This window comes from Aphis gossypii, chromosome X (assembly GCF_020184175.1).
Source record: "Aphis gossypii isolate Hap1 chromosome X, ASM2018417v2, whole genome shotgun sequence".
Taxonomy (NCBI): domain Eukaryota; kingdom Metazoa; phylum Arthropoda; class Insecta; order Hemiptera; family Aphididae; genus Aphis; species Aphis gossypii.
The window spans coordinates 19,720,735-19,744,155 of NC_065533.1; the positions used below are offsets into that span (position 1 = coordinate 19,720,735).

The 23,421-nt window shown below is 28.9% G+C and overlaps 1 protein-coding gene, 1 long non-coding RNA gene and 2 other non-coding genes across 4 annotated transcripts; 2 read left to right on the plus strand and 2 right to left on the minus strand.

Annotated features, from left to right (window-relative positions):
* The first annotated feature begins 1,345 nt into the window (after window positions 1-1,345).
* Window positions 1,346-6,179, plus strand: LOC126552087 (uncharacterized). The gene is given in 13 exon segments (XM_050206576.1): window positions 1,346-1,715; window positions 1,804-1,893; window positions 2,040-2,129; window positions 2,249-2,353; window positions 2,417-2,957; window positions 3,039-3,261; window positions 3,784-4,047; window positions 4,172-4,549; window positions 4,623-4,665; window positions 4,667-5,136; window positions 5,231-5,325; window positions 5,644-5,846; window positions 5,931-6,179. Coding segments are annotated over 13 exon segments (2,760 nt in total). The 5' UTR covers window positions 1,346-1,608; the 3' UTR covers window positions 6,082-6,179.
* A 6,077-nt stretch (window positions 6,180-12,256) lies between these two features.
* Window positions 12,257-12,329, minus strand: Trnan-guu (transfer RNA asparagine (anticodon GUU)). The gene has a single exon. It is a non-coding gene; the product is annotated as a tRNA-Asn (tRNA).
* Window positions 12,330-16,359: 4,030 nt separating this feature from the next.
* On the minus strand, window positions 16,360-16,432 carry Trnan-guu (transfer RNA asparagine (anticodon GUU)). Its single transcript has one exon. It is a non-coding gene; the product is annotated as a tRNA-Asn (tRNA).
* Window positions 16,433-19,924: 3,492 nt separating this feature from the next.
* LOC126552050 (uncharacterized) lies at window positions 19,925-22,691 on the plus strand. The gene is made up of 2 exons (XR_007605906.1): window positions 19,925-21,057; window positions 22,208-22,691. It is a non-coding gene; the product is annotated as an uncharacterized LOC126552050 (long non-coding RNA).
* The last annotated feature ends 730 nt before the right edge of the window (window positions 22,692-23,421 follow it).

A 23,421-nucleotide genomic window follows, 5' to 3' on the forward strand; every position in this document is an offset into this window, starting at 1 on the left:
GTCTCATTAGTCGTAGAAACATGATTTTTGTATCAAATTAAACGTGAGAAGTTGTACTAAAAACTGTTGGAACAAATTTTTGAAATTTGTTTTCAAACCGATTTTATTTATATTTGAAATTTGTTAAAATTTTGAAATTTTTAAAAAATTATATAAAATCAGCAAATTGAGATATCAAAATTCTGTTCCAACAGTTTTTAGTACAACTTCTCACGTTTAATTTGGTACCAAAATCATGTTTCTACGACTAATGAGACTTGAGTACTATTGGAATCAAAAAACCATGTTTGTTGTAAAAAAATTATGATTTTACGGCCGTCGTGTGCTGCTATCGAAACAACTGCGGCACTGTTCTAAAACTGTACTCATTCCCCCACACTTCGCGCATATGCAGCGGTACCTCACCTAGATCGAAACCGGTTATCTAGCCGCGCGCGTTTTATAAATACCCAGAGTATCGATAAGGAAAATAATAATATGGCCCATGAATATTATTTGAATTATTTCGATATAATAATTCAAATTCATATTCTAATAAACTAAACACATGTTGAAACCACAAAGTATCATAAAGTTGCCAAAACTCAGCTGAAAAATGTACGATCTCGACAATTTTTTTTTTCAAACTGTAGGAAATTTTTCAATATAATTAGTGGTTAGGTTTAAAATATGAAAATGTTTTAATTTAACTGAGTATAAGTGTATACAAAAGAAATATGTCGTTTACTCCTGAAAAAAATCATTGTTGATAACTTTTGCAGGGCTTTTTTAAAAGAATGCCGTGGAATTAAAATATAAATATTTTAATTTATTATAAAATATTTTTATATTAAATACAGATTTTTGTAAACTAAACATAAATGCATACAGCAATTTAATGATTTTATTGAAATAGTTGAATCAAAAACTAATTGCTAGCATGTAGTACATAGTACCTACATAGTATATAATACCCTAAATAATATATAACTGTGTATAAACGTATTGAGATTACTATGTAAGTATTTATTGATATCCACATGATTACACTAATCATCAGTAGAAAATATGTGGTCAAAGTATTTTTCATATAAAACTAGAATTAATCTACTATAGTCTATGGGGTGTGTAGTATAAAATTTTTATACCTATTTAATATATGTAAACATTCGGTTATTATCAAGTAAAAAGGCGACAGTATGACATATATTGGTAGAAACTTTTGTTTGCTCTTACTAAATCTAAATAAATGTATATATGTATAATACGTCAATAATTAAAATTCTCAACACTAATGAGTAATGACCATAATTTGTTCAAGATAGTTTTAATATCTATATATTATATTATAAATATTATATCTACTATCATTTCTCCATTAGATATAGTATAAAAGTAAGTACCTATTTGTGATAATTAAATTATTATTATTTTATTACTCGCATTATTCATTAGTATAACTAGTATAAGGTAATTATATAATTAAATATTATGATCAACGATAATAGTGCATATCAAAATGGGAAGACATCAAAATTATTGTCATTCTGTAAAACTGTCCACACCAGTAACAACTTACATTCTAATTGAATTTTTATTGTGGTTTAATTTTTTTTATTTAACGTTAAAATGGATCAACTTAAAAAACGTACTCGTCAACCATCGAAAAAGTTATCAACTAAAAAGAAATTGAGTAATCGAGTGATGAATTTTCTAGGAATTCAAAACAAAACCAAGTAAGTAAAATATTAAATGATTAAAATATAAAATATGTATAAATAATAACGTAATATCAGTTATAACAATACATTGTTTTTAATTAAGTCCCAATCCAGAGGTCGTAGAATCTGTTGTGAAACCTTTTTTCTTGGGTGATGACAATCAACTACCATGCACATCAAGGGAAACAATTAGGTAAACTTTTGCTAAATTATATAGCTATTAAATTTGGTAAACTATAATAACTTAATATTTAAATAATATACGGAAAATGTATTACATAATCGCATGCAGCAGTATAAATATTTATATAATACAATATTTTTATATATTTTTTAAAGTCAAAATCCAGAGCTCGTAAAATCTGTTGAGGCACCTTTTTTCTTAGGTGCTGACAATCAACTACCATGCACATCAAGGGAAACAATTAGGTAAATTAAAAATGTTTAATAATTTAAATTAAAACTCTGATTATATAAATTTGAATGTATATGAGAACTCCAACGATTTTTGTATATATTATATCAATTTTTTTTTAAAAAAAAATTAGAAAAATAAATGATCCGGAGGGTAATGCAAATAATTATTGGAATACTGAAGAAAATTTACATAACTTAACAGTGGACGAATCTATACTTAGTAATCAAGAAATTAAGTATGCATTTAAAATTTATATTTTGATTGAAGATGAGTCGTAATAAATTTAATTCTTTAACAGGCAATGTGATGTTGATGAAAGTTCGGGAAGACGAATAGTGGATATGCATTACGTTTTTAGTCAAATTAAAAACAGTGTTCATAGAGGGTCATTTGGTTGTACATTTTTAAATATGACGTTTATTTCTGAGAAAAAACACGGGTTTAGATCATCATTTAAGTTTAAATGTGATGTTTGTAATATTGTTATGTTTATCGACTCAGAAAAGTTGAAACCTGAAGCTTATTTGCCAGTAAATTATTCCGCCGTTAATGGATCAATAGCAGCTGGAATTGGATTTACACAGTTGTCCGAATTGTGTGCGATAATCGATATACCTTGTATGTCTTCAACTACTTTTCTGAAAATTCAAGAGTTTATTTGCAAAAGAATTCACGAAGTTGCAGAGGAACAAATGAAAATTGCTGGTGAAGAAGAACGTCGTTTAGCAATAAAAGCTGGTACATTAGATGTTGATGGAACCCCTATGTGCACTGTAGTTGCGGATGGACAGTGGTCAAAGCGCAGTTACAAGACTAAATATGATGCATTATCTGGAGTGGTAAAATATATATATGCTATATTAGTATATTAGTTTTATAAAACTGTTTTGAATGACCTTATTTATAATTCTACTTTCTAGGCAACAATAATAGGTTATAGATCGAAAAAAATTTTGTTTGTGGGAATTAGAAACCGTTATTGTATAATTTGCCAAAGGGCCAAAAATAAAAAACTATCTCCACCTGACCATACTTGTTTTTTAAATTGGAAAAAGGGTGCAACAAGCATGGAAGCCGATGCCATTGCCGATGGATTTAAACAAAGTTTGGAAATGCATGGACTCAAATATAACAAACTAATAGGTTAGTGTATATAATATATCAGTAACAATATTAATATATCAATATCAATAATGACCCATTCGGCACGATTCCCAACGACTGGCTTTATCAGTAGTAATTATTATAATGACAACGACAAAATCGACAAATAATAAAGAATATATAATTTGTTTATGGGCCCCACACGAGCTTGCTCATAAACCATAACACACGATATGGGGCCCATTATACACACGATAATATTATAATATATTTATTAGGTATAATTTCTGTATTAAATAAAATAAAATATATATGGCTTATAATGATTTTAATGATACGATTTATAAAAGAAATAGGAATAATAAAATTAATGACAACTACAATATCAATTACATATAGTAATTATACCAACAGTAATATTTTAATTAAAGTGTCAATTATTATAAAAATGCAAGATAAATTAAATAATATTCGTATATATACATATATATATAGTTGCAGCAACCATAGTTGATAAAAATGTATAAATGATAATAAAATAAAAATAATTATCTTTACCAGGAGATGGAGATTCTAGCGTTTCAAAAAGGCTATCTGAAATCATGCCTTATGGACCTAGACTACTCGTAAAAAAAATAGAATGTCGTAATCATTTATTGCGAAATTATGGTACAAAATTAGCAGCTATGACAGCAAACACGAAGTATCCAATTTTGTTAAGAAAACATGTAAAAGCCAATGCATTACGTTTTAGATTTTCAATAACTAAGGCAATTGAATATCGTAATAGTTTACAAGGTCAATCAGATTACGAAAAAGAAGTTGGTAAGTTGAAAAAAATTTTTTTTATAATTTTAATTTTTTAAACAACAAGACTTACAGACTTACTTGTACTACAGAGTATAGAATATAACTTGAATAATATATATTTTTTATAACTATACTATAGGATTACGGAAAGATATAAGTAATAGTTTTCGTCACATTTTGGGTAGCCATGATCGATGTGAGCCATATTTTTGCAAGGGCACAATACCAAATGAAAAAAATATGATTTTAGAAGCTGAAAGATCGGGATTCTTAACTGATATATCTCAAATAATATCTCGTTTAGTCGTCAATGTTGATAGTTTACTTATGAATGTTGACAACAACGTGTGTGAACAATTCAATAGTGTAATTAATAAACATTTAGCGGGTAAACGAATAAATTACTCACAAAGAAATTCATACAATTCACGAGTTGAAGCTGCGGTTATATCATATAATTCAAGTGGACAATTTCTTCGTTTAATGCATAAAAATATACAAAATGATATAAGCCCAGGTATACCTACTTTGAAGTATTATTTTTTTTTTAGTATTTTTGATTTTTTTTTTATATATACATATACTTCTAGGTATAATAGGAAAGAAATTCCTTACATCCAAAAAAAAAAAGAAACCAATCTAAAAAACGTCTTTTTCCTACAAGTATACAGAAAAAGAGTAATGTTGGCCCGGATCAACATTATGGTTTAGCCGAACCATTACCCGAAGAAGATAATATTTCAAAAGAAGAGTTACAAAAAATAAAAGATGATTTTATCAATTCACTACGATTAGATAGAAACGGGCGCTTGGATATTGAAAAGAAAACTAGAGAACAAGCTAATTCTCAAATTTGGCATGCTGAACGAAGGAATAGACTTACAACATCAAATTTTGGCCGTGTTTGTAAACTACGACCAACTACGTCTTGTAAATTTTCTGTTTACGATATATTATATAGGACATTTTTTTCGAAGGCAACTGATTATGGTAAAGCCACCGAACCAGAAGCTATCGTCGCATTGGAAAATATTTTAAAATGCAAAATCCATCCGTGTGGGCTTATCATCGATGAACAATTTCCTTACCTAGCAACAACTCCAGGTAAAATGTATTACAGTTACTTATGATATGCATTAATAATTTCAAATAAAATAATAATAATAATAATAATAATTTTTTTTGTATATGAATACAGACGGTATTATCAATGACGATTTTTTAGTTGAAATTAAATGCCCGTTCGCAGTCAGAGATACGTTGACATTTTCGGAAGCGATAAACAGTAAAAAAGTAAGAGTATAATATATACTAACTATCTAATCCAGTGGTTTTCAAACTGGGTGCCGCGGTTATTCCATAAATTACAGATTGCATTGAATTGTGATATAAGAAAATAAATTAATAATTAATTCAAAACAATTTTGTTCATCTAAAAAAGGTCAGTGTGCCGTGAACATTATTTTAAGTTTACGGTGTACCTTGTGGCATGTATAATAAAAGTTTGAAAACCACTGATCTAATCAGTACCTATAACTGTTAAAATATTAAGTTTAGTGTAGGTAAAAATGTAAAAATGTTTTTATTCTATTTTACAACAAACATTTTTAGTTATTATTCTGTCGACTCGATGACAATGGAAAAATGCAGCTAAAAGTTGATCATAATTATTATTATCAAGTTCAGGGACAAATGCATATTTCCAAACGAAGATTTTGTTATTTCTTCGTTTATTCAAAAAATTGGACAGAAGTACAAATAATAAATTATGATGTTTGCTTTTGGAATACAAAAATGGTTGATAAATTAAAACTGTAAGTTTTTAAAAATTTTTAATTTTAATATCAAAGATAAGTTTACTCTTATACAACTTAGTAAGTTTGTTACTTTCTTTTAAGATTTTACATGGAATGTTTACTACCAGAAATAGTGAATCCTCAGTATGGAAAACGATTACAAATAGATGACATAAAAGATCCAGAACACATTTTGGAAAACATAAAAACAAAAAACAAAACTAAAATAAATTTGAAACTAAATTATAAATGATTTAATATTAGAACCCATGTTTATAGTATACATATTTCTATACATATATATATATATACCGTATCCAAATATTTTAATAAATTATTTATTACGAAATATGCATTGCTTAATTATTCACATTATATGCCTATACGTAGGTATTAATTAATTAATAACATATACATTATGCATCATCAGATATAATAAGTATAATACTATTAATACTATAATAGTTGAAGTTCAATCTGTGTAATTTAAGGTTATTATTTATTACAATATAATTAATTTATAATTTCAGTCATTCAAACAATTATCTGAATTATCATAAAACATGATTATACGAGATCGTTAATTTGTAATATCATAAATTGGAACATTTATTATAATTAACATTAATTGTAATTGCATTATCATACCTCAATTATCATGATACATTAACATTAAACAAGTCTAATCTAAAAATTAGAAAAAAATTAGCCTATATTATAGATATTTAAAAAAGCGATACAGTGTTCAGTCACAGTCTCGAGATCAGTTTCAGTTACAGTGTGTAAGTGTTTCCAGTCACCATCATTGCGAGACTCCAGAAATTTTTATTTTCTAAATACAGTTTTTTTTAAAGTCAGTGTTCTTTTAAATTATATATAGTTTTGTATTTATACATATACATTATACATATCATCAACTCTCAGAACAAACGCTACATCATTTGTAAGTACCCATTTATAACTACTTAAAAATATACTTTTTTTAATTTTAAATTTTAGTTCATTGATAAATCTTGTATACGATGAAAAATGATTCTGAACGGAGATAATTAGGTACCTATTAACTTTCGATTATTATATTTGGACGAGTCTTACAAACGGAATGATATTACGAAATTTCGACCAAATTTAAAAAATAATGATTCTCTTTTCGACCAAAACAAACATTTTTGTAAAATTATGGCAATTACCTATATAGATACTTTTAATACTTTTGCAAAATTATTAAAAGTATAAGTTGCATAAAATATTGTAAAATAAAATATAGAAAATTATTTAAAATTTAAGACTATCTATATCAACATTATTTTTATATTAATATGTCACAATATGTATAATATTATTTAAAATAATAAAATAATAATAATATGTAATTTTGTCAAAAGATACAAGATACTATTATTGTAAATATTTGTAATGAATAGTACCAAGATATTTGAATTTAAGTTGCAGAACCTTTAAAACTTAAATATTATATGAAACAAATAGTGATAATTTTTATTGTGTGTGTATAATTAATATCGTTTTGTAAATAATTTCGTAAAGAATTGTATTTTTACGAATAATAATTCTATCCAGGTGCAATTGTAAGATAAATTAAAAACCCTAAAATTAAATTGTATACTATTTTTTAAATTTTTTATATAATATTGTATATATATATTGTGGCATATTAACATAAAAATAATGTTAATATTTTACTATTCTTATATATTAAAAATGTTCTATATTTATTTTACAACATTTTATGCAACTTATAAAAAATTATTTAGCAGCAATTATTTTATTTTTTTACATATATTATATACATTTTTGATTTTGGTCAAAAACGGGTATGCCCCATTTTATGAGAAACCTTATTTTAAATTTTCAAATTTTAGGTATTAATTCTCAAATGAAAATACTAATGTAAACATCTGATACAAGTTTCAAGTTTTTACAATGAATTATTTTTGAATAAACATAAAAATCGTATATGCGTCGTACCTACCTACTTGTATTTTTATTATTTATTATTTACTATATTTTTTTTTACCGATCAGATTAAGGTTAGGTTAGATCAAATTAAAACCTAATAGAATAAGAATTTATGCAGTAAAACAAATTTTTTCAATGATAAAAATAGTTTTAATTGCTGTTATGAGTGCGTTAAATCGTATTTTTATACAAATTTTTCTTGTTTTTTAGAGCATTTAAATCCGTTCTCTTATTTTTTAAAGCACAATATTTAAATTAAGTGTTTAATTTAAATTGTACCTATATATAATATTTATATTTTATTTCATAATAGGTATTACAACCAGTCAACACTCAACATGAATATCAAAAAAGTTCTATTTGTTATTATTACAACCATACATTTCACTTTTGGATTCATTGCTTACGATTGCGGAGGTCCTAACCTAAATATAACTTCCTTTGACAGTCTAGAAGTAGACAACTGTGATCTTCCAATACCTTCGAAAACAGAACGGGTAACAAGAATACAACTATTGCAAAGGGTTGAAACATATCCAGTTAATTTCAAATCATGCCTGATCACTGTTGATTATTTAATAACAAGGTGTTCGGCGTTTGAAGACGCACAAGTTGTAGAGGGAGGGTATTTTTCCGACATAATAGAGTTAGGTAGTGCTAGATGTTCAGAGACTCACCAGAAACAATCTTTCACTTTTCAAACGGGAGGAGTAGTGACAGATTTAAAAATAAACGAAACGATATTTGTAACAAATATCATTGCCGGAACATTAGACAAGTATGGTAATTGTAAAGGCACAACTTTTAAATCAAGCAGAGGAGAGTGGGAAGATGTGGTCGTACAAGCTAAATTTAAAATATTGCTTTCAGAAGGTACGGCTATAGCAAATAGTAAAGATAATATCCTCATACTTCCAACAGGAACCAAAATGAAATTATCTGAAAATTATGGTTTTGATTCTTTTAAAGGAGAGACTATATGGACAAACAACCATTTCACTTGTGAAGTACAAGATTTCAATGTTTTATATGATGGTCCTGCATCGTTAATAATTTCAAATGCCATTAATGATTTTTCAAATAATATATATACCTATATTGTGGAAACGGATAAAATAGTATTTTCCCTAAAACAAATTAAAAAAAGTTTTGCATGCGGGATGCCAGTGATTCAAACTGAACACATACAGTTAGTCATACTTGTAGATACCGCATTTTTCAATCGATTTACGACAACAACAATTTCTCCGCAAAACACTGATTTGTTAGCCTACGTTAATACAAAATTTGTTTATGTTGAAAACTTCTTTAAATCTACGATAACATCATTGTATAATGACATAATTAAAAAACAGTGTGATCTCGAACGAAAAATATTACAACAAAAGCTTACACTAGCCTCTTCGAGCATTTCCGACTTTTCGTATCTTATGGGCGAAGGACCAGGTTTTACTGCAGTGAAAACAGGCGAAATAATAATATTTAATAAAATGTAAAAAGGTAAATGTTGAAATATCGAGAAAAAATGTATGTTTTAATGAACTACCAGTTTTATATAACAACAAAACGTTTTTCATGGCCCCCAAAACGCACATATTGCAACAATTTGGAACTCAAATTGATTGTAATATACTACTTCCACCTGGCTTCAATTTGGACGGAGACTGGTTTGGTATTGTACCCAATATACAAGAAATAAAAAAACCACAAAAGCTCAAACCGGCTACAACCTGGACGTGGTCGTACAAAAGTCCAGAATCGCTTATGAATGCTGGTATATACACACAAGACACAATGAAAGCTTTTCAGCAACATATATTGTTTCCACAAGAAGTGAGTGCTGCTACAAATAATTTAATAAGACAATCTATGGGATATGATACGACTAACCAAGGTCTGCAATATAAATATCTTATTGACGAACAGACAATAAGCAACATGGTCGAAAATAAATTACATCAACTTTGGGGATGGTTTACAACTATTGGTACTTTTGTTTCGGGACTGATGGGGATATTTTTTATTGTAAAATTAATATTAACACTAGTGGATACGGGGATTAATATTACTATTTTATACAAAACCTTTGGGTGGAGTGCAAAACTGTTGGCAGGAATTTTTTCTAGTATTACCCATTATTTAATGTTAAAGACACACAAAAAAAATCAAAATTTTGATCAAGACTCGCTAGACACAAAACATGTTCGCTATTCAATTAAAAATAGCAAAAAAGTGTACCCGAGCTTGAGTCAAGATTCTGTTTAAACACTTTAAAGCCATACAGAAATAATGTATTTAATTTAATTTATTATTTATTTAGTATTAAAAGTATTGTTTTAATTTGTATATTTTATTTAATTATTTAATGATAAAAAATTTTAATTTCATATTAAATGTACATGAAAAATGCAATTATTACCTTTATGTTATATGTTTATAAATATAATACATTTGAAAAAAGGTTAAAGAAATATTTGTTTTTTACTATTTTGTATGGTAATTAAATATTAGATTATAAAATGATTAAATTATGTATTTTTAAGTGTGTTTAAGTAGGTACAGGTTATTATGCTCAATATTCTATTTTTCTTTGAATTACCAAAAAAATTTGTAAGTTGTAGCATGTTCACGAATAATGTATAATGTAAAATATACGCAATACATTTAAATATTACAAAACTAATATTTAGATATTTAGGTAATATTAATTTAGGTTATTGCTATAAATTAGTTATTATTTACTTTATTATAATATTTCATGAAGTAAATATCTAATAATGTATTATAAATACAAATCACATCGGTACCCGCGGGTATTAAAAATATTACAGCTGCATTTACCCATTTACGTGTATATTTACGCGCGATCCGTCTTAGACGAAGGTTCAAATAATAATAAACACCGCTCCCGAATAGGCATAATCCTCGGCTGGCCGCCGACTACCAGTAGTGGGCGTGGTTAAAACGTCGCGTGCTTGCGGATCACGAAAACACCTAACAGCGCGTTCTCTCGGACGTTGTATGCGTTTCACTTTTAGTGTGACGGCCTCTTAACAAAACAATTTAAAAAAAATTGTATAATACATTTTTTGTTATTGTACGTTGTACCTACTTGTTTTGTTTTATTGTATTTCTGTTTTCTTAATCATTCATTATAAAATAATAATTAAAAAAAAAAAATTGTTTAATATTTTAACTTGTTTTTGCTAGTACATATTAGCCAATAGATATGTAAATTTGATAAAATTGTAATCGACGATAATCGATTGCGGTACTATACAATTTATAAATCGTAACGTTGCGCGTCGGCAGTTTGCCGAAAATATTTTGTTAATCTCAACAATTTTCGTTCATTTTACGAACAAATTGTGAAAAATGCTCTAAAAACTAAGAAATACCTTAAAATCTTCAAAAAATGTAAAAAAAAATGCAAAATAAAAATTTCTTTAAATTAATCAGCATCACCCAAAATACATTTTATACTTACGGAGCAACGTTTTGAAACACAAGAAAAAAAGATGCATTTGCATCAAAATCCCAACCCTAGTTATTACTTAATACATTATACACGTTTTATTTTTATAATTGATAATTATGATGTTAATGCATCATCCATAAAATTCTTACGTTATTTTAGATTCTAAACGGAGCAAAGAATGTATTGGTTTTACAATGATGTTTATTTCTTTTTTATTCTGTAAACACTTTTTCTCCTCCTAAACTTGCTTAAATGTACAAATGTAGCATATATTCTGAAAGGTTATGATCTTGAGCTGATACTTTAGAGAGGTCATTTTTCGATTTTCATTATGATACTCGAAATAAAAGCGGTTAAAGATAAATAATGTACAACTTCACGATTATGTAGTATAAAATAATTACAGCTTTGTATATCACCATAGAAACGAATAAAATTAAATAAAAAAGATCCCCTCGTCCGCTCAAAATCGTTTTTTATCAAATGCAATCATATTGCATTCAAATCGAATACCTACAGTAAAATTACACTACCCTGTCCGAGGACCGAAGGGACGATGGACAAACATCCACCACCGAAATGCGCTAACCTACTTTTTTTTATATATGTAAATTATTGCAATTCCGAATAAAATCTTTATAATATTTTTTATGGCTAGTTTTATGACTTAGATAATTTGGCTCATATTATTGGCTTGTTGATAACTATTAACTATAGATAAGTATTTGAACTTAACATTAAAAACATTATTGCTTATTGTCATTATGGAGTCGCTAAATAAATTCGGAAAAAAGAATGTTAAAAGAAGCAAACTTAAGACAGCAGAAGAAAATGCTCAAAAAATGCTTTGCTTATCTAAAAAATGGCTAAATTGTAAAATTATTTTTTTAAATTAGAGAGGTGCATATATAAATAAATATAATCATCTACCTCATTCAGCAGTGCTTGTGGCGAGGTAGATGCAAAATTTAAACGCCCCCGGGTGGGCTCGAACCACCAACCTTTCGGTTAACAGCCGAACGCGCTAGCCATTGCGCCACGGAGGCTGGTTGAGAGACTAAATAAAAATAGTTATATTAAATTAAAATAAATATAGTAAAGGTTGATGAATAATCTGATCTATAAAAACATAACACAATTCAAAGTTAGTAATTACCGTCTATAGTCGGATTTCTCATCGATATTAGTACATATTGTGTAACATTTGTATTTTAAGAATTTCTATTACAGTATTACCTATGTGGCTATGTATAAAAATAGTACCTACCTTGCCTATATAGTATACATAGTAACCTTTCATAGTTAAAAAGAAATATCTTTAATGGAGTGATTAATATTTTTTATATATAGTGGAAGATTTTTAAGATAATACCATTGATTATATAATATTATATATATAATCAATGATAATACTCATCGAGTAAGATGCCAAGATGGTAGGTATTTATATATAGGTAGGTATTATGTATATTATGGTAGCAGGTAGCTATTGTTATAGGTCCGAGGTAGTAGACTAATAGGTACCTATGACCTATCTATCACCTATGTGTTTTTTTTAATTTATTGGCAATAAATTACTCTAACCAGTCTAACCAGTAGACATCGATGTGCATGTTGACCGCTGACCACAAAATTATGGAATTACCTACACAGGTAGAACTATATGAGGTACCTAGTAGGAAATGTTAGGGCTGTTAGGATATAAAGTTGCCAAATTTTGAAAGATACATTATTGTTTATTAGTCATATTTTATTACAATTAATAATGATATAATGAGACAGTGTAGTGTGTACATTATTCTTCTGTTTTATGTTTTTTTCATTTATCATCATCAAACATCCGGTAGTCGGTACTAACTTAATGACAGGCTAAGATAACAGACATACCTTTAAAACTGGGACGAATGGCAAATCTTTGCTTAGAGGTTTTTAAAATCTTGAAAAATCCAAGCCTTAATTTCTAATTTTTACATACATATTCAATGTTGATAACTAATAAGTACCTATTGTATTTTAATTAGATATAAGAATTCGTTATTTTAATTTTTAGTATTTACACATATTTTGAAGTAGGTACTTTATTTACTTACGATTATACTGATTATAGTAGATACTGTAGAATATTTTTATAATAATAAAAATTATTGTTACACAATTATAATATTATTCTTGACATTTAAACATTATTATTCTTGTAGAATATATCATACAAAATAAGGTAAAAACTGAAATTCTTAAAAAATTAAAGATTAAGTACCTTTTGCATGTGATACGTACCTCCTCGCATTTTAGTAATTAGGAAGATACAATAATCAACGTATAAAATATATAGAACAATTAATATAATTATATATGTTACATTAATCTACTTTAAGTACAAATTTATAAGGTACTACTTCAAAGAAATTATTAAAACATGATACTATTCCAACGAAAAATTTACCATTCTTATCATGACAAGATTTAAAGTAATTTTATATCTACATCAACTATAAACCACCGTAGCAGAAATATTTATTTGTTTAAAATTTACCAATTAATTAATAATAATAAATAAATAATTATTTATTTGAATAGTTAATACTTAATTCAAAAATTAAAAAAAAAATTGTATACATTTAAAAATTAAAAATTTTTAAGATAGCCATTTTGTTGATCATATTTTTTAAATAGTTCAAAAAAAAAAGTTTATTAAAATTGAATAAAAATTGACCTAGTTAGAGCAAGTTACGTTTTTCAATAATAATTGTAACAAATAAATGAATTGTTTCACATTTCAATAATAAAATATCTGTTTCATCATGACAATACTTTTACAAATCTAATTAAAGTTTTGATTTGAATAGAAATAAAAACAGCAGTATTTTATCGTTTGCTGAATAGCGAAACTGGTTACCTATTTTTAAGTATTTTAATTATTATGAAGTGAACATAAAGTTACAAAACTTGACATAATCTTACAGTCATAATTAAAATACTTAATAAATGAAATATAATTATAAGTACCTAGTATTGTAAAAAAAAACCACGTTTAAAATTATTGATTTTCCATGGAGATATAAAGGGTGATGCGGGACTTTATATTATAAATTTATAACTAATTATAAACTAATTTGCCGGCTGAGTGCGCGGATGTGGAACTAGCGGTAAGTGACCTGACAGGTGAGCCAGTATTGTACGGGTGTATTCGACACACAATAATCCTAAAACCGACTGCGTCCGTAGGAACTACCTTCACCCCCACCACCAAAGACATCAGTAAAGACGACGTCGACACAAGGTAAAGGTGGGAGAATACGAGAGGAGACCATGCACGGACAGTTACTGCAGGCGGTGTGTCACACCAGCACGTTCTCCGTACACGTTCACAGACAATGGGATTTGCAGACGTCGAAATCGTGAAATTGTTTTATAAAAAGTGTTAGCACACCGCTACTTCTTCTACTTTCTTGAGCGAATCCAGTATCTGCAAATAATTTTAAATTAATAAATCAACTAATAATTCCAAATTCGTTTCAAATTTTGCGTTATTTTTGTCAATCGTTTTAGCTATATATATAATAAATATAATTTAAAGCATATTTTGAGATTTTTTAGGGCATTAAAATTCCAGCCCTAATAATAAATATAGTATGATTAGTAAATACATACTTACTGTAATAACGGCAACGGCGTTTCGAGAGTCCGATCCAGAGCGTCGCTCGATTTTGGTTCTCAACTACTTCACAATCACCAAAGACTCGTCCCAAACAACCTCCAACCGCGACCGCGACGTAAATTGTTTAGTTAATTTGGACGCCTAATGTTCATAATATAGATTCCACAAGTCACTCATCGTAAAATTATATATTGGTTTTTAAATTTTAATAGCAAGCTATTTGATTCAATTCATTCATAAACAACATAACAACGATGTGAGTTATCAGAGTTTCAGAACGGTGTTCAGACATGGGTACGAGGTTTATGGTCAATCAATATAATAGGTATATAGATACTGGCGATACTGTACAATAAAATAAAAAACATTTATGCTTATTAGATAAACTTATTTACATTTAATCTTTTTCTGAATCCATACAGTGTCTCCAGCATTCTTGTTACTTTGGGAAATATTTCTAGTCTGTCATTTTCAGAAATTCTCCATGAAATGTGTTTTATTTAATAGTTTTACGTCTTGACAACGTTGTCCGTCTCAAGCACTATATTCATCTTTGGTAATAAAATAACAATCGCACGGAGCTGGGTCTGTTGAATGAAGAATGCATTGATGAGGGGGGACAACTGTAATGTCGAGTTTCGCCAGAAATGGCTGCATCAATGTATATTGATTGCACTGAATTTTTATTGTCATATTTTTATAGGTAGATTGTAAATTAACTATTTCTGATAGAAAAAAAAACTTGATTGAGATAATTGGGTCTCCTGAGCTTCTTACTGAGACAAACTTACTTGGAGATACGGTCACACTCACAGTTAGGTGGAGCAGTGTCTTATGTAAACGGCAAACACATTTATGTATATATTGTACATGTTTGTTAAACGTTTGGAATAAAGAGGTACGTGTCGTCACGTAATCTAGATCTCGGCGCTCTCATCGTCAGTCACCCGTAATTCATCAATCACCAAAACGCTCTTTATGGGCTGCCGCTCTGTTCGACGCTATTTCATGTTTACTGTTTTTGTAAGTCATAATAAGCTTTCGTGGAGGTTTAAATGGTTGCATCCGAAAACCGCAAACTTAATCGGTCATTGACAAAATACCCAAAACGTATAGTGGTTAAAATCGCACACTTTTAAGTGTCAACTAACGTATAAGAAATGATAAGATTTTACGATATACTGCAATAATCATGCTAAAACGTTTAAAGACTTTAGTAACCATTTGTTATTATAATCGGTTTTGTATATACCTGTATAATATAGTGGTTAAAAAATGTAAGTGGTGTTTTGACTTACTAAATTATACATGACAAATATGAGCTAGCTATTATAGAGCTATATACCGATGCTTCCGTGTTCTATTCTTATCAAGCACCAACATAAATGGAATTTTATTAAAAAAATGCAAAATTTAATCGCCCCCGGGTGGGCTCGAACCACCAACCTTTCGGTTAACAGCCGAACGCGCTAGCCATTGCGCCACGGAGGCTGGTTGAGAGACTATATAAAAATAGTTATATTAAATTGAAACAAATATGGTATAGGCTGATGAATAATCTGATCTATAAAAACACAACACAATTCAAAGTTAGAAATTACCTTCTATAGTCAGATTTCTTGTCGGTATTAGTACATATTGTATAACATTATCCATCGAGTAGGTATGTAGGTACTTATATGTATAGGTAGGTAGCTATTGTTATAGGTCCGAGCCGATTCCGAGGTAGTAGACTAATAGGTAACCTACCTATCACCTATATGTTTATTATAGGTCATAAATTACTCTAACCTGTAGACATCGATGTGAATATTGACCGTTGACCACAAAATTATGGAACTAGCTACTCAGGTATAACTATGGGGTAGTAGGAAATGTTAGGGCTGTTAGGATGTAAGGTTGCTAAATTTTTAAAGATACATTATTGTTTGATGTTTATTAGTAATATTTTATTACAATTAATAATGATATAATGATACAGTGTAGTGTGTACCTACATTATTCTTCTATGTTTTATGTTTTTTTCATTTAGCATCCTTTAACATTAGGTAGTCGGTACTAACTTAAAGACCGGCCAAGATATTAGACATACCTTTAAAACTAGGACGAATGGCAAACCTACGCTAAGATGTCTGTAGAAACTCGAAACATCCAAGTCTTAATTCCTAATTTTTACATAAATATTCAATATATTTAATAAGTATTGTATTTTTCGATTAGATTTACGAATTCGTTATTTAAATTTTTAGTATTTACACATATTTTGAAATATTTTATTTACTTGCGATCGGTAGATACCGTAGGAGTGTAGAATATTTTTATACTAATAATAATTACCACGGTCTACAAAATTATCCAGCGCGACGGTGCTAGCGCGATGCTAAGTAAAAAAAAAAAAACGAAGCGGTCACTTCCTTACTACATTACAGAGTTTGCCCATTGAATGTCTGTAAATTTGCCCTTTTTCTTTAGCCAGAGCTACAGACCTAAGGAATGGACGGGTTGGTCCGTTTGTGGTATCAATAGATCGGGCATGATGTGCTGATTATACCTTTGTCGTTTTTGAAAAAATCGGTCGAATAATGTCGAATATATTAGCAAAAAAGTGAAGTAATTTTTATGCAAAAATATATTGTAGTCGACCGTTTTAGTTATAATGTCTCACGTAACAGCGCCAGTGACCGTATTACTCCCTCTTTGCCGTATACGTTTACGCGACATTCAGTGTTCAGTATGTTCATGTGTGAATTCACCGCTGCGCCGTGATGTTGTTATATTATAATAAATAATACTGTTATCGTAATATCCACGTGTAATTATTGTTGTATTCCGTTGTTGTAGGGGGCCGTGTGGATTGTCCACAATTAATATTTATTTATTTTGAACGATGCCCGAGGGGGGGGGGGGTAAAGATGCTTATATTATTTTAATGGAAAAAAATTAAATACGACATTAAATAAACAAACATAATAATAATACAATAAATAAATAAAAACATAGAACCATAAAAATCGGCAAATCATATTAGATACATGCTGGTACATAAAAATATGATATAAAAAACTACTGATATCCCAATAAAAACACTTCGTCGAACTCCGTGTAAAAAATTGCTTAGTCAAAAAAACTGCAGATCTTCTTCAGCATAATAAAGATGTAATATCAGTAATAATTGCTTAGTATACTAAATTTAAAAAAAACAGTCATTTGTAAGACTTAGACATTATAAAGATCTGATATCATGAATAAATTTAAAACAAATGAATTCTATCTCAATAATTTATTTACTTTGCGAGAATTTATTTTATTTATAAATTAATAATTAAGACTTTTACAAAACAAATATAGTAATTTTTGTCATGGAAATTTGTTAAATAGTCCAGTTACAATCAAACATGTTTATTTGTCGAAATAAATTCTCGCAAAGTAAATAAATTATTGAGATAGAATATATTTATTTTAAATTTATACTTACTTAGCATTTATTCACGGTTTCAGATTTTTATAATGCCCAATAAATGACTGGTTTTTTTTAAAATTTACTTAGCAATTATTACTGATATTACATTATTACATCTTTATTATGCTGAAGATGATCAGTTTTTTTTGACTTAGCAATTTTTTACACGGAGTTTGACGAAATGTTTTTGTTGGGATAATAATATTATTCTTGACATTTAAACATTAGGTATTATCCTTATAGAACATATCATACAAAATAAGGTATAAACTAAAATTCTTAAAAAATTTAAATATTTTTTAAAGGAGTATTGCATGTAATATGTACCTCCGTCCTCCTCGAATTCGTCAACCATGCTTATTTCTAACAAGTATACCGATACTCGATAGAATATTATATACCTATTATATCTATACAATACCTATCATATTTAATACTAGTAGTGACAAATATACAAAAACAGTGAAACCACACAATGACTTTATTTTAAATGTAGGTTAAAATAAAACTCTTAAAATAAAGTAAATTATGGTCTTTGAAATCAAAATGTGCACTAAAAAATGTTGAGTAAGTATTTGATCCCAAATGTTGTCAATTGTACTTTGTTACTCACATAATAATATGACAAAATTAACTATAACTAACTAACAAATACTAATCAGTGCCGGGCCGATGGTTTTCATAACATAATAAAATATTATTTAAATATTTTTTCCCGTGCTTTTTTTTATGCAAACAGATCAATTGCATATACAGAGGTCAAAAATAAGAATTTTCCAATAATTTCAAAAAAATCAAGAAAAACAAAAAAAAAAGTGACGTAAAAACGGGAAATTTTACGCAAAACCAGTTTTCGACCAAATCGATTTTATTATATGGTAGTAACTCAAAAACTAATTACTGTACATACTTGAAAATTTTCACCAAATGTTTATATTAGTGTTATATATAAACAATTAAATTTTCAAAATATTTTGCCTTTTTGAGTTATTAAATAGATAGCAGAAATTTTCAGTTTTTATTTTTGTGTATTTTTTATTTATTTTTTTGAAATGTCGATTTTATTATTTTTAATTTAACACTCCTATTATATAATATGTAATAGTGATCCACATGGCACATAAAATACAGCAGAGCGGTACCCACTTTTAATAGTTATAATTCTAATCATTAATCATTACAATCTACTAAAGAATCCTTATCTTATCTGATATGTTATTTTAGTATATTTAAGGCTGGGCATTAACGAGTTAAAAAGTTAAAAGTTAAGTTCTTTACTTTTAAGTTTTGACCAAGTTGCTTAACAAGTTACTTTTATTTTTATAAGTAACTTTTTACTTAGCGAATTTATTTTTTTAAGCAATTTCTAACTTAATGAGTTAATTAATTTTGAAATCACGTTCTTTATTTATTTTTCATAATATAAATTTCATAGATTTAAAATTGTATTTTAATTTTTACAACTTATTTTTATATTTGAGATTTCAATAGGTATTAAAAATTAAAAACAAGGTGTATTATTTTAATTTAATTTATTTTTATTAAAAAATAAAAATAATGTTTATAATACTATACACATTTTATATTACATTATTATTTACAATACATTATTTATTCCAAGTTAGATTTTTTTTTATAGAAAAACATCGCTGATATTAATTTTAAGTATCTCTAAGCCCATCCCCCAAAAATTTTAATGATAATTAATAAAATCGTTTATATTCTCACATAGGTAATAATCTTTAAAATATAATTTTATTCTTAAATTAAAAATATATAACTTGCCATTATTACGCCACTCTACCCTGCAGTGTTTCTGATAACATTAATATTACTTAACTTTTTTTTTTAATGTTTAGAATCTACACTTTAGATAACCATTCGTACATATTTTCGAATTTTTTTTTCACAAAAATTAACATACCGTTCTCATAACGTGACATTATACATCCATCAAAAGGTAAACTTTATTTAACAAACATCAATGTTACATACATCAATGTTTTTATCATTTACATAATACACTGTCCCACCTTGCAGTGAGCAGGGCTGGGTTGGGACCCAGAAACTTACCGAGCATAAAAATTATACCGATCCAGTTAATTTAGCTAATTATATTAGCAAGTGGCCCATGTATCATAAGAATCTTGCGGCCCACCGCGTTTAGCGCGGTAGCTCGTCAGTCCAATCTTGGCCTGGCGGTGAGAGGGGCCAGATCTCATCTCATCATGAGTTTATTTTTATCGAAAAACTTAATTTACAATCTACCTATATAAATTATACCAAACCTATGTGGTTTCAAAATTTAATTTAACATATAGGTAGGGTCTCCCAGCAGAAGCGCATATTTTAAGGACACCGGGATTTTTTTATTTCTGTGTTGGCTGCTTTATTCCAATATTTTTCTTATTTTATAACGTCTCCCATTTGTCATCACAAAGCAGTTTTTGGCATTCGTCGTTATGGAGAGGTTCGCGGTGGAACAACGCGTAACAATAGTGAAAACGCACTACAAGTGCGGAGAGTGTGTTACTGAAATCTTGCGAAAGCTTCGAACGAAAAAATGCGCTTTCGCGAGCGACTGTAACTCGTTTGATAGTAAAATTTTAAAAAACTGGCTCAGTTGTATCCGAAGATCGTCCGAAGCTATCGCAAGGTTTCAGTAGGTAACACATTCTCCGCATTTGTAAATGCATTTTCACTGTTGTTACACGTTGTTCCACTGTGAACCTCTCCATAACGATGAATGCCAAAAACTGCTTTGCGATGACAAATGGGAGACATTATAAAATAAGAAAAATATTGGAATAAAGCAGCCAAAACAAAAATAACGAAATCCCGGCGTCCTTAAAATATGCGCTTCTGTTAAGATACCCTATATAAAAACAATATTAGTTTATATATAATAATATGTCCGTTTCAACCAACTTTTCTTTAATACTGGGTTTTCCTTCTATACTAGGCTAGTTTAACTTAAACTTAGGAACTAAATCAGATGATACCTGGCATGGACTAGAACTCGTGTACCTACCTTTGAAACCTATAACACAAAACATAATCATGTTTCATTTGTTCAAATAGTTTTAAATAATTGTAATAAACATTAATAAACATTAATTCCTTTTTTCTATTCCTTTATTTAATAAATATTTAATTTAGTATTTACTAATTATAAACGACTCGTTTATGTTATACGAGGCCGTGATAGTTAGTAAATGCTAACAAAGGAATAGAAAAAAAGTATTTAATGTTTATTACAATTATTTAACTATTTGAACAAATGAAACATGATTATGTTTTGTGTTATAGGTTTCAAAGATAGGTACACGAGTTCTAGTCCATGCCAGGTATCATCTGATTTAGTTCCTAAGTTTAAGTTAAACTAGCCTAGTATAGAAGGAAAACCCAGTATTAAAGAAAAGTTGGTTGAAACAGGGACATATTATTATATATAAACTAATATTGTTTTTATATAGGGTGTCCTAGCAGAAGCGCATATTTTAAGGACGCCGGAATTTTTTTATTTCTGTTTTGGCTGCTTTATTCCAATATTTTTCTTATTTTATAACGTCTCCCATTTGTCATCGCAAAGCAGTTTTGACATTCGTCGTTATGGAGAGGTTCACAGTGGAACAACGCGTAACAATAGTGAAAACGCATTACAAGTGCGGAGAGTGTGTTACTGAAACCTTGTGATAGCTTCAAACGATCTTCGGACACAACTGAGCCAGTTTTCTCAAATTTTACTAACAAACGATTTTCAGTCGCTCACAAAAGCGCATTTTTTCGTCCAAAGCTTTCGCAAGGTTTCAGCAACACACTCTTCGCACTTGTAGTGCGTTTTCACTATTGTTAGGTACGCGTTATTCCACTGTGAACCTCTCCATAACGACGAATGCCAAAAACTGCTTTGCGATGACAAATGGGAGCGTTATAAAATAAGAAAAATATTGGAATAAAGCAGCCAAAACAGAAATAAAAAAATCCCAGCGTCCTTAAAATATGCGCTTCTGCTAGGACACCCTACCTATATGTTAAATTAAATTTTGAATGTTAATTTTTGTGAAAAAAGAATTCGAAAATGTGTACGAATGGTCATCTAAAGTGTAGATTCTAAACATTAAAAAAAAAAGTTAAGTAATATTAATGTTATCAGAAACACTGCAGGGTAGAGTAGCGTAGTAATGGCATGTTATACATTTTTAATTTAAGAATAAAATTATATTTTAAAGATTATTACCTATGAGATAATATAAACGATTTTATTAATTGTCATTGAAATATTTAGAGGATGGACTTAGAGATACCTAAAATTAATATAGGTGATGTTTTTAAGTAAAATAAAAACTCACCTGGAATAAATAATGTATCGTAGATAAATACGAATTTTCCGTGCAATGTTTACATGTTGCTATTAAAATAATTCTTCTTCATCTGGTCATTAACGGCCTGCGCCAGGCACAAATGATCGCCATCCGCTTTCCTATCGGCCGCGGCCTTCTCAAGCGCCGTGCGCCTCAGACTTATGATCGCGTGAAGTTGCTCCTTCTCGGCGTCCAATGTGGATGTCGAGACATCATCGCTCTCGTTGTCGGCCTTCCGCAATTCATCCGCAAAACGCTCTAGCTCGGCCGCCGCTCTGTCCGACGCGGCCGCTGCGCGCTCGTTGTTGTCCACGAGCGCGAGCCGTGTCTCGGCCACGGCGTTCTGCGAAGTCAGGTTCACCGCGTCGGCGAGACGGGCCCGCCGCTCGATTTTGGTCCTCAACAACCTCACAAAACACTCGTTCCGAATGGTCATCGACCGCAACCACGACGTTAATTGTTCATTTAATTCAGACGACCGAAGATCATAATATAGATCGCACGGGCAGCTCATCGTAAAATTAAATTTTGATTTGTAATTAATAAATTAATATATTTTAATCGTTTGATTCAAGTCATTTATAAGTAACATAACAACGATGTGAGTTGTCAGAGTAACAGAACGGTGTTAAGACAACGAGGTTTATGCGGTCAAT